This window comes from Prosopis cineraria, unplaced genomic scaffold (assembly GCF_029017545.1).
Source record: "Prosopis cineraria cultivar Desert tree isolate PC_DT_omini unplaced genomic scaffold, ASM2901754v1 PC10, whole genome shotgun sequence".
Classification (NCBI taxonomy): domain Eukaryota; kingdom Viridiplantae; phylum Streptophyta; class Magnoliopsida; order Fabales; family Fabaceae; genus Prosopis; species Prosopis cineraria.
This window is the reverse complement of record NW_026555341.1, coordinates 1534529-1548784: the sequence shown is the minus strand read 5'-3', so window position 1 is coordinate 1548784 and position 14256 is coordinate 1534529. Positions and strand designations below refer to the sequence as shown.

At 37.1% G+C, this 14256-nt stretch overlaps 1 protein-coding gene across 1 annotated transcript; it reads left to right on the top strand.

Moving 5' to 3' along the window:
* Positions 1 to 7085: 7085 nt before the first annotated feature.
* Positions 7086 to 9544, top strand: LOC129321572 (protein SHI RELATED SEQUENCE 1-like). The gene is made up of 2 exons (XM_054967380.1): positions 7086 to 8311; positions 8849 to 9544. The coding sequence occupies exons 1-2, from the start codon at positions 7714 to 7716 to the stop codon at positions 9238 to 9240; spliced, it is 990 nt and encodes a 329-aa protein (XP_054823355.1). The 5' UTR covers positions 7086 to 7713; the 3' UTR covers positions 9241 to 9544.
* Positions 9545 to 14256: the final 4712 nt, after the last annotated feature.

Genomic DNA, 14256 nt, shown 5'->3' with positions numbered 1-14256 from the left:
ATGTTTTATATTTTAAAATAAAAAATTTTTTATAAATATTTTATAATTTAAAATGGAGGGAATAAAAAATTTTAATATCTCCCAGCGTTTGTTGCCCTACTTTATGTGGTTATTTTAAACGCTTAATACTTGTGATTATAATATAATAATATTTTTAAAAATTATTTTACATTTAATAATTGTTATATGAGCTGAGTGTTGTCAATCCATGTCCTGGTCTTTCTTCAGCAACTTCTATGACTTCTGTAACGACTGACAGAACCCATAGAGAGAGAGAGACACAAACACACACACACAATTTGAAGTGTGGGGATAATCAAGCTCAGGCGTTAATGAAGACGTCTAATACATTTTTGTGGGGCTGATTTTAGTATACTTCTGGAAAAAGTTAAAAACTTAACAAAAAAAAAAGTAATATCGATCATAGACGATACTCTGAATACCACGGGAATCATTCTTTTGGGGGGGGGGGAATCTATAGAGTGCCGGATATTTTTAAATTAATGAAACTTTTAGAAATTTGAAGATGATTATTGACAATATTTGTACGTCTCATTAACTAGTAATTAAAGACATGCATTCCTTCGTATCGAGTGCCCATCAGACACGTTTGCTCACGTCCGTCTTTGCGTGCACACAAAATGCTTGATTGAACAGACTGATGAATAGACAGTTGAATGACAAAGAGTGACTGCAAATTTGCGAGTTTGTCGGGTCAACAAATAGTTTCTCTGGTATATGTCTATAAGAGAACAAATCGCTGTTGACTATTGCCGCTGGAAAAGGGCGGGGGTGGTTGGATCCTCGGACCTCGGTGACCAAACAGGCATATTTAAATTTGAACGGAACCGGACTGTAAATTTACTTCATTGATTTATATGAAATGATGATAGAATCATGTTATTTTCGTGTCCGGTGAACGTAGGACAGAGGGAAGGGAGATGTAAACATGTTAGCGCGGCCAAGCTATCTCTGGAAGCACTAAAAAGGTGGGTCATAGCTGAAGACTCTTTTGAATAACGGGATATCAAGATCAAAATGGATTCCTTGTTGTTGGCACATATATAAAATCAACATTTGACTTTATACATAGATAAAAAATCACCATCAACTTCAAAACTCTCCTTTAAAATATTCTCCCATGTGTATATCACGCAATGAGCACGATAAAGTTGGGAGGACCTGGCAGGAACGATCAATTCCAAATGAAATCTGAGGACGTGGCACTAGTCCCAAACGTTACTAGATTTTTTTTTTTAAAGGATACGCTATATAAATTGTAGCACGTGACAGCAATATAACTGTAGGCGGTGGTGAGACCGGTTGCGGCTGCCCCCTAGTTTTCACTTTACGCCACGTATATATAGAGTAGTATATACGCCATACACATTACACGCTCTGATCAAGCCCGTTTTTACATTCCTCCTTTTTTTATTGAGTAAAGTTGTATTTTTATTTTAAAATATTTTTTTTAAGAGCATCCAATATTTTAATATTTTTATTAAAATAATTTTACTTTTAAAGTTAATAAAATAAAATATTTTTTTCTTTTAGTCAAATCTTTGACAGGTGAACACTTGAAGCCAGTATTAAAAATTTGACAGTAAGAATAAAAATATTTTATTTCAATAATTTTAAAAATAAAATTATTTTAATAAAAATATTAGAGTGTTAAGTATTTTTTTTAAAAATACTTTAAAAATAAAAATATATATTATTTTTTTTATTTTAAGGATATCATAGCCTTATCATTGCCTTCCCCTAAAGCAATCTCGTACCTACCTATCACAGTCTTGGGAACTCCTCTTCTTGGAAACGTGCCAGCCTGAACTTGATTATTTTAGTTAAATCAGTCAAAGTCTCAAAATTAAGGCAGGGGTTAGAACACTTGAAGCACACAAAAGAACAGAGAGTTTGGATGAGGGAGGTTAAAAGCTCCACTATTTGAAGAATAACTATAGATAAGAGGTGATTGGGCATTTATAATTTTTTTTATCTTTCAAAAAGCTCCGACCTTCTTCATAGATTGTGAAGATTAATCAAATTCAATGATATATAATACTTTTTTCAAATATTTTTTGTCAATGTTTAAGATTATATTATTTTAAATATTTATAAAGACATTTTTAGGGACTATCTTCAATATATGATTGGAGTGTTTTAGAATATCATATAATATTATAAATATCTTCACATTCTTCCATAACTTTTTATGTCTTTCTAAATTTTTTTAAATATTTTCATATTGTTCCAAATGTTTTTAAAACAATTTAGAACATACCAGATTTTTTTCTTTTAAGATCTTGGACTCCCCTAAAATTTTCTCTGTCATCTTCAAAATTTCCAAAATCACCATATAGCAGGTTTTTTTTTTGGACACTGGCTGTGACGTACCTCTCCTTTAATCTCTTCTTAATCAAGCGTAACGCAACGCGTGTCTCCTTCTTCTCGTCTTCGCGGGTCTCCAACAAAGTCATTTAATGACATGGCTTTCTGCTGCCAGATACTCATTGCGGTCCAGCCAGTACCACCTGCTTTTGTCCGTACATATTGTTTAGTTCTAGCCATTGCATTTCATTCCTCAATATCGCATGTCTTTAATTGCTAAATGATTTAAGAGCGACAAGAACATGCAGCTTAAATATTTGATCAAGATGGACACCAAGGGGCACTCTTTGGAAGGAATCAAGACCCTTTTTAGCACTGCATTTTCCGCACCGCGAGTGCTAAGGTAAGTTCCAATCTTGGGATTTAAGGTAAGTACCGATTTTTGACCGTCACCAGGACCATTTATCAAGCTCTCTGGCTTAATAATTTTAACTCCGCGTCGAATCCCAACTATAAATTATTGAGCGGACCAATCTATATCGTGATGGCGGCCTAGGCCCTAGGGCGCGAGATTAATTATACAGTATTTGTTTTAGGATGAGTTTGATTGGAGTAGAGAAAGAAGGAGGGAGGTTTTAATAAACCTTTGTTTGGATTAGAAAGAAAGAAGAAGTAACATAGTAATAAATTAATAACTTTATTCTTATCAATTTTAAGTTAATTTTTATTTTTTCTTTAATTTATTATTAAAATTATTACATTATATTTCTTTATTGTTTTAAAGATATGAGATTATATTAATAACATTTTTTTAAACAAGTATATTAATATTATATTTTATCAGCATATTTAATGAAAAAATATTAAAATATTAGACAATGAAAATTATATATTAATTTCTGTGGAGTAATTAAATTTATTTAACTATAGGAGAAATGGGAAAACATATTACATAATTTTTCAATATCAAATATAATTTAAAATTTTTAAAATAACAAATAAATAATTTAGTTTAAATTTTATCTCTCTTCTCCCTCCCCAAAAATTCCAAATTGGAGGGGAGTTGCTTCAATTTTTTAACCAAATAAGGAACTTTCCTTCTCTCCTTCTATTAAATATTAATTAAACAATGGAAATGGAGTAATTCTCCTCACTTTCCTTTATCTCCCTTCAAAAAACTGTTAATCAAACACATCTAAGTTCTATATGAAAATTACTTTTTACTAGATATTGACGGTATAAAACTCATTCCCCGGCAAGCGCTCGGTTCTAAGATTCGAAATTATTATCGTTGTTGTTGTTGTTATAATGAAAAACCAAAAACGCGTGCAGATCGAGAAGCCGTAGCTGCAAACGCATCGTCGGGGAATAAGTTGAAAAATATGGCACGGGCAGCAGACCAGCAGTTGAATTGTTTTTATTTATTAACAGTATTATTTAATTAACTTCGCATGCTTGATTAGGATACCGGGGAACTTGCTTAAAACAGCCAAGTACGAATGATACCTGGTAAAAAGAATCAAGATTTCTCATTGGAAGACCGCCTAAAAACACTTAAAAAAATAATAAAATATATATTTAATTCTTTAATTTTACACAATATTTTATTTTAGTCTCTTAAATCTTGACTTTAAAAAATATTTTTTTAAACATTTAATTCTAACACTATTAATTTTACCTTGACAAATTTTTACATTGAATTTTTAAATATTGACAAAACATTATCAAATACCAACATATTAAGTTTATTTTTTTTAAAAAAATAACAATGATTGATACAAAAAATAATTATTTAAAATTAATAATATTAGAATTAAATGATAAAAAAGATACTTTATAAAATTAAAGGATGAAATTAAAATTTTTTACAAAATTAAAAAAAATAATAGTATACTTTAGAAAAAAAAATAGAGGAAAACAAACTACTCGTGTAATGCAAGACACGGGGAACTGGTTGCAATTTCATTTTTTGTGCGGGGACTTTGAACACCTGTTGAACTCCTTTGGACTGAAGAAAAATCTGCAAAAAGGGGAAAATCTCCCGATCCTTTTTTTGTTTTTGTTTAATATATCTGTATCATTTGGTCATTTTTAGGAATTGTCCCCAAGATGCGTCACGGGTCACAGAAGAATCAAGCTGCCACCAAGTCAAAGCATCTGCAGTGCTTTGATTTGAGTCGTAATATCTTGACCATTATATATAAGATGGATCGGACACAAGAACATGAATGCTTACAAGTTTTTTTTTGGGAGGGGGGGGGGAAGATTTTTCTTTTTGAGCTGGAAAAGGAGGGGAGATGAATAACAGTGTTTGTTTATTTGTTGTCCTGAATAAAGAAGAAGATGATTGAAAAGGGAATGCGGGGTGAAATTAAAATATCAAAAAAATTTACATTTAAAAATTAAAAGATATATTATAAATGCATAAGTTTAAGAAATATATAATTAAATGACTTACATTGTTTCAGTGACGTATACTATTCTTATATTCAGTATAAAAAATATAACATCATATCATGAGTTATTTGATTGGAGATAAGAAAAAAAATAAAAGATAAAAAAAACAAGCAATTAAAAAAAGAGAAGGAAAAAAATTGAATTGACTTAACATCTTCAAGACTAAAAAGAATACAAGCTAGATAAGAAGAAGAAGAAAATGCCAAAAAAAAGGGAAATAAAATTAATAGAGTAAATATTAGAATATAAAAAGTTTTACATCTAAAAATTATAAGCTAGGTTATAATTATAAATACATAAATTTAAAAAGTATTTAATTAAATAGTTTAAATTATTTTATTAGGGTATGTTATTTTTAAGGATATTTAATATTATAAAAAATCGAACATAGGTGACGTGGTCGTCCAACGAACAACACGTAAGCATCGGAAGGTTGGATTTGTCTTTTTAGTTCAGATTAGAGACATTTTTGGAGGGGTGGACGAGGGGTCACGTAACCGATTTGGATGGGAAGGGAGATATGGAGAGGGAGATGACGTGGAGGGGTACATGGAAATGACATTAGCGGCGCTGGAGGGGGAGGGGGCAGTGAATGGCGTGCTGCTGCCGCCTTCCCCTACCGTACGCCACCAAGTCGCCTCCAAGCGCCGCCCCTTTCTCGCTCCTCCTTTTGCTTCCTTCTAAATTACTTTCTTTCTTTACTGTGATTATTATTTTTAGTTTTCTAATATTCATCATATTCCTATTCTTCAATTACTATTTTTAAACAAGAAAATAAATTTCAATTGCTAAAATTTGATCTAAAAAGTTCATGCAAAGCTTAATATTAATTTTTTGAAAAAATATTATAATAATATCTTTATTAGTTATTAAATATCGACTGTTCCATTTTAGAAAAAGGATCCGAATAGGATTGTGAATACTAATTAATGTGGTTGATACGAGTATTATAGGAAGAAAGAACAAGAACAAGAGAAACAGGAGATGGAGGAGTGGAGATAGAGAGAGTCAACTTGGGATTTAAACGAGGAATGATGAGAAATAAACCAGGAGAGATGGTCCCCTCGGAGAGCATTAATTGGGACTGTTAAGCCTAGCCATTTAAGTAGTGCGGTAAGAGTCCGTCCTAGTAATTAAAAAGGGATTGAAATTCAACTCATCCAAACTTCTACTCCTACACAACATACTACCAAACAAAAAATTATAAATAAATGAACAGGTAGGATGGAGGTGGTGGCGCTGTGTTCCCCGGTAAGGCCACATCATGCTGGATCCCACATGATTAATCCCCACATTCATCACTCTAATTATCGGATCCCGGCTGCTTTCTCCTCTTTTTCACAAACCCTCCGTCTGTCTGCTTCCCTCTCAGTTCTAACTTCACCACATAATCCCCCACTTATCCATGCATACGCATGCTACCTGCCTCTCCCACTTATTTTCTCCAAATTAATCACTTTCCCATCAATTTACCACATCCCCATTCCCCTCTCCCTTCAACCCCTTTCACTCCCCCTCCCCCAAAGGGAAAAAAAAAAAAACTAAACAAATGAAAAAAAGACATTTTATTATCCATATAAAAATAAAACTCATAATCCTGCTCGTCTCGTTGTTTCTTCATTTGATCCCTGAGCCATTCGCTTCCCTGTATGCTGCGGAAAATGTCCCCCGCAAAGGACAAGGGAATTTTGTTAGCATCGTCTTGCCTATGAAAATGTCATTGACTAGAAAGCCAACATTAGACATGAGGAAGATTAATCAACTCGCAAGACAAACATAATGCTAATACCCCATACTCTTGACCCATTTAACATATACTATCAAGGAATTTCATTTTTATTCTAAACTAATACTCAGCATATTATAATTTCTCATGTATGATTATTAAACGCGTGCCGATTAATGGCTGAATAAAAATAAAAAGATATTCCTTTTTAGTACAAAATCTAATAAATTTTGAACTAAAAATAAAAATATCAACTACCGGAGACTCTGATGGATGCCTTGAATGAATGAGAACAAAACAATTATGGTGGAAAGGAAAAAGAAAAATCCAACATAGTTTATAGTTAATGAAGCAGAAAAAGGGCAACGTGTGAGGAAAAGCAGCGGGTTTTCCGGCGGAAAAGGACGAGGAGGACGCAGAAAGCTGCTCCTGTGCCACGTGGACTGCAGATCGTCCGTCGGATCGCTGTGCGAATGAGGATCGCCTCCGGAGATGAGATCATTGACATCCATCCTGATGGGGAGGGAGAGAAAGAGAGGGTGAGTTTGTTTTTGTTGTGCTACAGACCACAGACACAAAAGGGGAACTGCTCAGAACTTGAAAAAAAAAAAAAAAAGGAAAGAGAAAGAAACTGAGAAAGAAACTCTGCCGAAGATCAGAGAGAGAGAGAGAGAGAGATGAGCCGGGGGACTTAAATAGGGAAGAGAGGAGGGAGAAAGAGAAGATGGGGATGGCGGCGTTGCAGTTGCAGGAGCAGGGAAAGGTGTAATTGTGGGGTGGTGGGGCGTTTAATTGTTCGTATTAATGCACAGACACGCTGCGATACGAGAAGAAGAAGAAAGCGGAGGAGGAGGAGGAGCGAATTGAAAGACTGTGGGACGCCTGACCTTAGCCAACAAGCAGCTTCAATTTTATCCTCTTCCCCGCCCCAAAATCCAACCACATCATCCCCATCAATTAGCTGCCCAGCACGCTCTTTGAGAATACTTACTTAAAACAAAACCCGAGAGACCCCCACTTACTACAGACTCATACCTTCGCCAGAACCCGAGAATTAATTCAACCAATAGTTACCCCTCCGCCTGGGCTTTCCCTTTTTCTTCCCTGCTTGCCCTACACTGTACCCTCAAAGATCGAGCTGTCACTGATATGGATTATCGGCCACAATTGAGGTCTAGGTCAGGCATAGAGGTCGCGAAGCAATGGCGGGTTTATTCTCACTAGGCGGCGGAGGGGGTAGGGAAGGAGGGAGCAACCAGGAGGACCAGCCCCACCACGGCAACCCACCCACGGGAGTTCCTCACCCGGACGCCTTATTTTGGTACAAGAACAATGAAGACGTGCCTTGTTACAGAGGCTTCGAGCTCTGGAACCAGCAGCAGCATGTCATGCCGCCTCAGGCCAGGCCGCTTCTCCCCCAAGATCTTTACTCCCTAGGGGTGGGGCCCAGCAGCAGGAGCTCCGATGACCAGTCCTCGTCGAGATCGGGCGTCATGATGATGCGTTCAGCCGGGACGAGCGGTGGCGGAATAAGCTGCCAGGACTGCGGGAACCAGGCCAAGAAGGACTGCCCGCACATGCGGTGCAGGACTTGCTGCAAGAGCCGAGGCTACGACTGCGAGACCCATGTCAAGAGCACTTGGGTTCCCGCTGCTAAGCGTCGCGAGCGCCAGCAGCAGCAACTGCAGCACCAGCTTGAGCTTCGAGGGGACAACAATCCCAAGAGGCTGAGAGATACTTCTAATAATAACCCCAGCACTTCTGCTCATGTCCAAATGCCCACCCACTCCTCCTCAGCAGGTACCTCGGCATTCATGTTTTGTCTTGTTACTCTCGGTCTCTGTGACTGCGATCCACTCTTAGACACTACAGAATCTCCCAGAAATTCTCTGAAAAGATTTATCACACCACTGAGAAAGTTCTCAAGTATATCGATTGCGTGTGAAGCAACTCCAACACCCCCCCACCCCCCAAAAAAATTCGTATTCACCAGGCTTTTCCTTTCTTTGTTTCTTTTCCCTTTTCCTTTTCCAAAGACACTGTTGTTTAGTAGCCCTGACGGATGGATTGACAGCGAAGAAACTGTTTCTTCTCTTTGTGTGTGTCTCAATTATTCGTGTCTCTGTGACTCTCCTCTTTCTTCCCTCATTCTCACTCACACTCATATTCCTCCTTTGTTGATATCTGTGTTGTTTATTTTTCCTTTAAAAAATCGTTCTCCTACTCTCGAATGATGCTGTATCATTAGCCTTGTTTCTTAGTCTTAATACAATTCAGCTGTCAAACAATAATAATATTTTTTGTTTGCTCATCTCTATCCCGTGTATCATATTAAAGAGGGGTTAGAGCTTGGGAATTTTCCAGCAGTGTTCAGTTCTTCGGCGGAGTTCCGGTGCGTGCGGGTTAGCTCGATGGACGAGGCCGAGGAGCAATACGCGTACCAGACGGCCGTGAACATCGGAGGCCATGTATTCAGAGGAATTCTCTATGACCAAGGCCCCGATCCCAGTTACATCTCCACCGCTGATACTTCTCCCGGCGGAGCCGTTCAGCCCCTCAACCTCATCGCTGCCACCGGCGCTTCCGCTCTTCCCGCTGCCGCGACAAGCGGTGGTGCCGCCGGGGCTTCCTCCACTGGCCCACTCCTCGATCCTTCCATGTACGCGGCGCCACTAAACCCTTTCATGTCTGGCAGTGGTACGCAGTTCTTTCCTCATCCAAGATCTTGAAAAACCCAAATAAAATAAAGATAGATTACCAACTTTGTCTTTCAAGCTTCGAACAACTAATATCATACCATTATTGTAGTGGTAAATTTCATAACCATTCAAGTAGGGGACAAAGAAAGAATGAAAGAAAGAGAAAATGCGGACGATGGTTGCTCCATATTTGATTTTATGCAAATTTCAATGTCTGTTCATTTTAAAATGATATTCCTCTTCTCCTTCTCGACACCTATGTGTATGACTACGACGTGGTGGATTTCTAGTTCTGAATTCTAACGTGGTAGCACAACGCGACTACAATATTTTACTTATTTCTTAGTAATGATTTTTATCCTTCATGTTGAATACTAATCATGCTTTCTGGTTGGTTTTGAATTTCGAAGCTTCCTTTTTCCCTGTTTACCGGTTGCTTTGCCGGTTTGAAATTCAATTGCAAACACGGTTTGGGACTAATTAACCACACACTAAGACGGAATATGAGCGGTCCAATCATATGGCTGATGGATTTCCATTCTCTTCAAATGTGATGCTGTAATTTTATTATTAAATATAATGCTGTTTGATTTAAAACAGGAATGTAATCCTTATATTTTAATGCACATGCAGCAATGCATGCGTAATACTAGATTTAGGGGAACACTGTAGGTCTATATTTTTTTTTTGCATATCGCAGGCATAATACTAGATTGTTCTCTGATTATTGGGGGAAAAACTATAAGAAGTAAAACAAAGTTAATGGTTGAAATGTCAGAAATTTCAGCAGCCATGCAACGTCCTCTCTCGACCTCATGAATGGAGACCCACTACTCTATATACCTAATCTTCAGTGATGATATCACTGCAAACACACAGCAACAGACAGATTTGTCGTCATACCCTTTACATTTCATAGTACGTACAAATATGTATACAGCTAAAGTCAAGAGCTGTATGACTAATGTGAGTTACATATATTTTACGTCTATATGAGTAACGTACTTTGTGATTTGTGTTATCATGAGAAGCATTTTGTTTAAACAAAAAAATTATGAAATTAAATCAGGGACAGTGCATCAAAAATATGAAGTTTTATGCTTTTTCCTTTGGTCAGAACCTGGTCTTTTTCGAATATAGTCTAAGGAGAAGCTTTATAGATTTCTTTCTTCATTTTTTTTGTTTGGGTTGAGGGGGTGAGGAGAAAGTATAGCTGTTCTATCGATTTCACTGCCTTTAATTCCTGCCAATGGTATATATTTTTCAGAAGGAATTAATGTTCCACTTATATGACATGTAGACAGCATATCGTGACCTTCATGTTGGGGATACTAGGCTTCATTTAATCATTCGGAGGCACTATTAATTTAATTTTTTTAAGTGTAAATTGATATTAGGAAGGCAAGTCACCTTGTCTTGGTAGCTAGAAGTGGAGACCCTAACTTTGTGTCTTTATTTAATACTTTTATTTCTCTATAAGTTCCATCGTGTTTGTTATAAAGATAAAAATAAAACATTTTAAGTAGACACGGAAAGAAAAGAAATGAATATCCGAAAGAGTAGGACATCATGGCTGTAATATCTGCATGTGAAAAAACCCACATGCATAATGTAGAAAAGCGCGCTAAGATCATTTTGGAACCCAGAGTTGACTACTTTTGTTGTATTTTCCCGTGTTTTTGTTATTGCTTTTATTTATTAATTTTCCTGTCTTGGTGTGTGGTGAGGAAACAATCTGTTTGCTTAATGTCATCTCAGAATATCCGTAGTTAATGAGGCATCAGGCATGCCGTGGATTATTTTGCCACTCCATTGTTCTTTTGGACAAGTATATCCCTAGTGTACGTATCATACAGGGACTTCGTTCATTGCTACCTTGAACGACTCTATTGCACTGTATGGTTTCATAATTGCTTTTTTACATTTTCTGTGTTATGTTGAATTAATTACCATTCTAATGGCATAGGTCCCTCTATGGATTGGTTTTGAAAATGCTGTGTATGTGTGAATATTATGCTGACTGATTCGTACGTAGGTAAATGTTATTCACTCATATGATAAGGCCGTGGAAGCCTGCGTGTGTTATATGTTTGTCCCTTTTGTGTATTTTGAATGTTGTCTTCGACGATCAAAAGAATCTTCACAATTATGGTGCATGGACCTTTTTTTTTTTTTTCGCCCCAAAGTAAATATGGTTATGTGGATTTCCACTCTGACATCTATTACTCGGAGGATAGTTTGAGAACTTACATATATTGGGTCAGACAGGAAAAAATAATCTTCTAAATATAAAAATACGAAATGGAAACAACATAATTTCCCTTGTCTTGTAACACGCTCTTCCAAGATTGTAACCCGAGAGAATATACATGTGAGATACGCTGCCGGCCATATGATTTAACGGCTCCTATTCAGTCAATTGCTTGGAAGAGCAAGCCTTGATATTATTGGCTTCATGCATTTACAACGTATTTTCATGGTGAGCTTACGAGTTGCATTGCATGCGGCCCTTTACGTAATTGTTAATGATCAAGTACACAAGGGCACGTTTATATTTAGTTTATCATGCAAACCGAAAGGACCGTGTGTGGGTGTGTCAAGGTTGCTCTATGAGAGTTTAAAAAACGAGCTCACAGAAAGGAGAACCTCCTTTGTGTGATTAACTACGTACATCTCTCGCAATTGTACTGTAAATCCTCAAATGCTTAGTTGCTGCAATTTCATGGTCCCGCTTTGATTCGGGCTGTAATCAATGCCTGCCATCCCATGTAACCTGAACTCGGTTTTTTCTTCCTGGTTTAACCCCCAAAATGTATTATCCAGCTGGTAATGAAATCATGATAACTGAAACTAAATATATTTTATTCGTTTTATTAATATCTAACTTCAATTACTTCCCCAAAAAAATGCGTGCTGATTCCTTCAGATACAGCTACTTTTTTCTGGGTTATGTCAGTTGGAAATCATGCTTCGCAAATTTCATGTTGCAGATGCTGAGTTTTTGGTTGTGTTTTCGTGAAAATGCCAAAAAAAAAAGAGATATAAGAGCATGAATTATAAAATCCTGAACGAAGGTCAAGTAAATACGAATCCAGTTTAGGATTTTCTGCTTTCCCGATGGTGAAATTATTGGGAGTACCTTACCGGAGACGCGGATGGTGCTGACGATCTCAATGTCGTTCGGTTCTTCCCCTCCTAAAAAAAAATTTCACCTTTCTTGGATTCTTCCCAAAAGCGGAAAATTATGCTGGACTTGTACAGCTTCTAAGGATAAAGCAATCAAAATCAAGTCGAATTAGTTAATTCAGTGCTCCTCCTACTCTCGTGCAGCTCAGCGCACCTCTTGATTAATCATCTTTTGTTCGAACCCCGTCTTTTTTCAACTATTTCCCAAAAAGGCCCAAACCTTCCGACGAAAACCTGCCCTGGCTGTTTTCTTAAAAAGTAAAAAATGGAACTTCAATCAAATCTAGGATCTGTCACATGGCGTCATCGTCGAACTGTTAAAGTTGAGCTGTTGAGGGACTGCGCGCACACCTTCGTGTCGTTGCCCTTCTTTCTGCCGCTGTTTGCTTGGTAAAACAATTTATTTAATCGAAGGAAGCGACATGAAATTTAGGTATGGAAGAGGGAGAGACCATTAATCGACGACGCGGCGTTGGGTTTTCAAACTGTCAAGCTTTGAGAATCAGGGTGTCCAAATTACAATGCAATGAAGAAAACAGGCACAGAAAGGAAGATTAGGGTTTATTGCAGGATTAGGGTTATCGATTTTGAATTGACGAAGGGGGTTAAAACAAAAAGCGTGAAGAGCTTGAACAAACCAAAATGGTGGCGTATCTCAGCGAGGTGGTTGCATAATTGTAGTGGTCCCGCCAGGGCCTTTTGCTTTGCCGGCTAGAGATGGATGGCCCTTGATGCATGAGACAGTGTGGGTAAGTCATTGAAGGAAGGAATGAGTATGAGGTGGTAAGACGTGCACGTATCACTGAGCCGACTTGTACGATTGCGTGATTGTCTTGATCATTGCCCTCTGGTTCCGCTCTTTACCCAGTTTTTCTACCCCCAGAGATCCATGACAATACACGACGTACTTGTCATTGGTTGTTCGACTGGGTGACCAGCAAGAGCATGCAAGACAAGGGAATGGCCATGGCAGTGTGGGGCATAGTTGGGCCTTTCCCATGATTCTGAAGATCCGGCCATGGCACTGTCAGTCCAAATCGCTCTTTGCCATGCTGGGCTCTGGGAGATGAAGCATTAGCTCCAAACAAATCCCGTTCCCAAGGAACCATCGCTAGAGTTGAGAAAACGAGCTGATTCGATCCTACAGGCCAGCCTTTGATGAACTCAAGTTTAAAAGAACCAGTTCATTTAAACTTGAGTTCTCTTCATGACCTTGAAATATGAAGCCCGACCCTTAATATAATGGACTCAGGGTCGGCCCTACGAACTTCAAGCTCTTTTAATTATTTTTATTTTTTTAAATTTTTTTATCAAACAAAAAATTATTTTATTTTAATATAATACCCAATCAAAAAATAATGATAAAGCTAACTAAACAATATTTAAATAAACTAAAAACACAAATAAAATGGCAAGAAGACGCCAAGCAATGGATTGATTAAGTCAACAAACACAATCTAAATAAGATGAGATTAATGGATTGGAATATGAGATTGAGAGATCTAAATAAATTAATAGATTTAGATTTTTTTTTTTTGCCATCCTTCTTCAACAAATATGGACTCACATATGACGTCGAGTATAATTTATTTCAATTTTTTTCAAATATAAAGAGTTAAAGTTATAAAAATAAAAAAAAGAATATATGTGAGCTTAAATGGGCTAGCCTTTAAGAACGGGCCAGCCCTCAGCCCTCAAGCCCAAAATTAAATGGGTTTAAATGAGCTAGCTTGTTTAATTTATCATTTTAGTGTTCAATTTACAAATCTGACCCTATCTGACCCTATTGTTATACGGATTTAACATTCAGCCCGATTTTCCTACTCTAACCATCCCTGATAGGGAAGTGTGACTCAACCC

Excerpts from the sequence above, each read along its gene's own strand:
- LOC129321572 (XM_054967380.1), top strand. The coding sequence starts at position 7,714 with ATGGCGGGTTTATTCTCACTAGGCGGCGGAGGGGGTAGGGAAGGAGGG. Across the intron at positions 8,312-8,848 it reads CACCCACTCCTCCTCAGCAG|AGGGGTTAGAGCTTGGGAAT; the intron begins GTACCTCGGCAT and ends ATCATATTAAAG.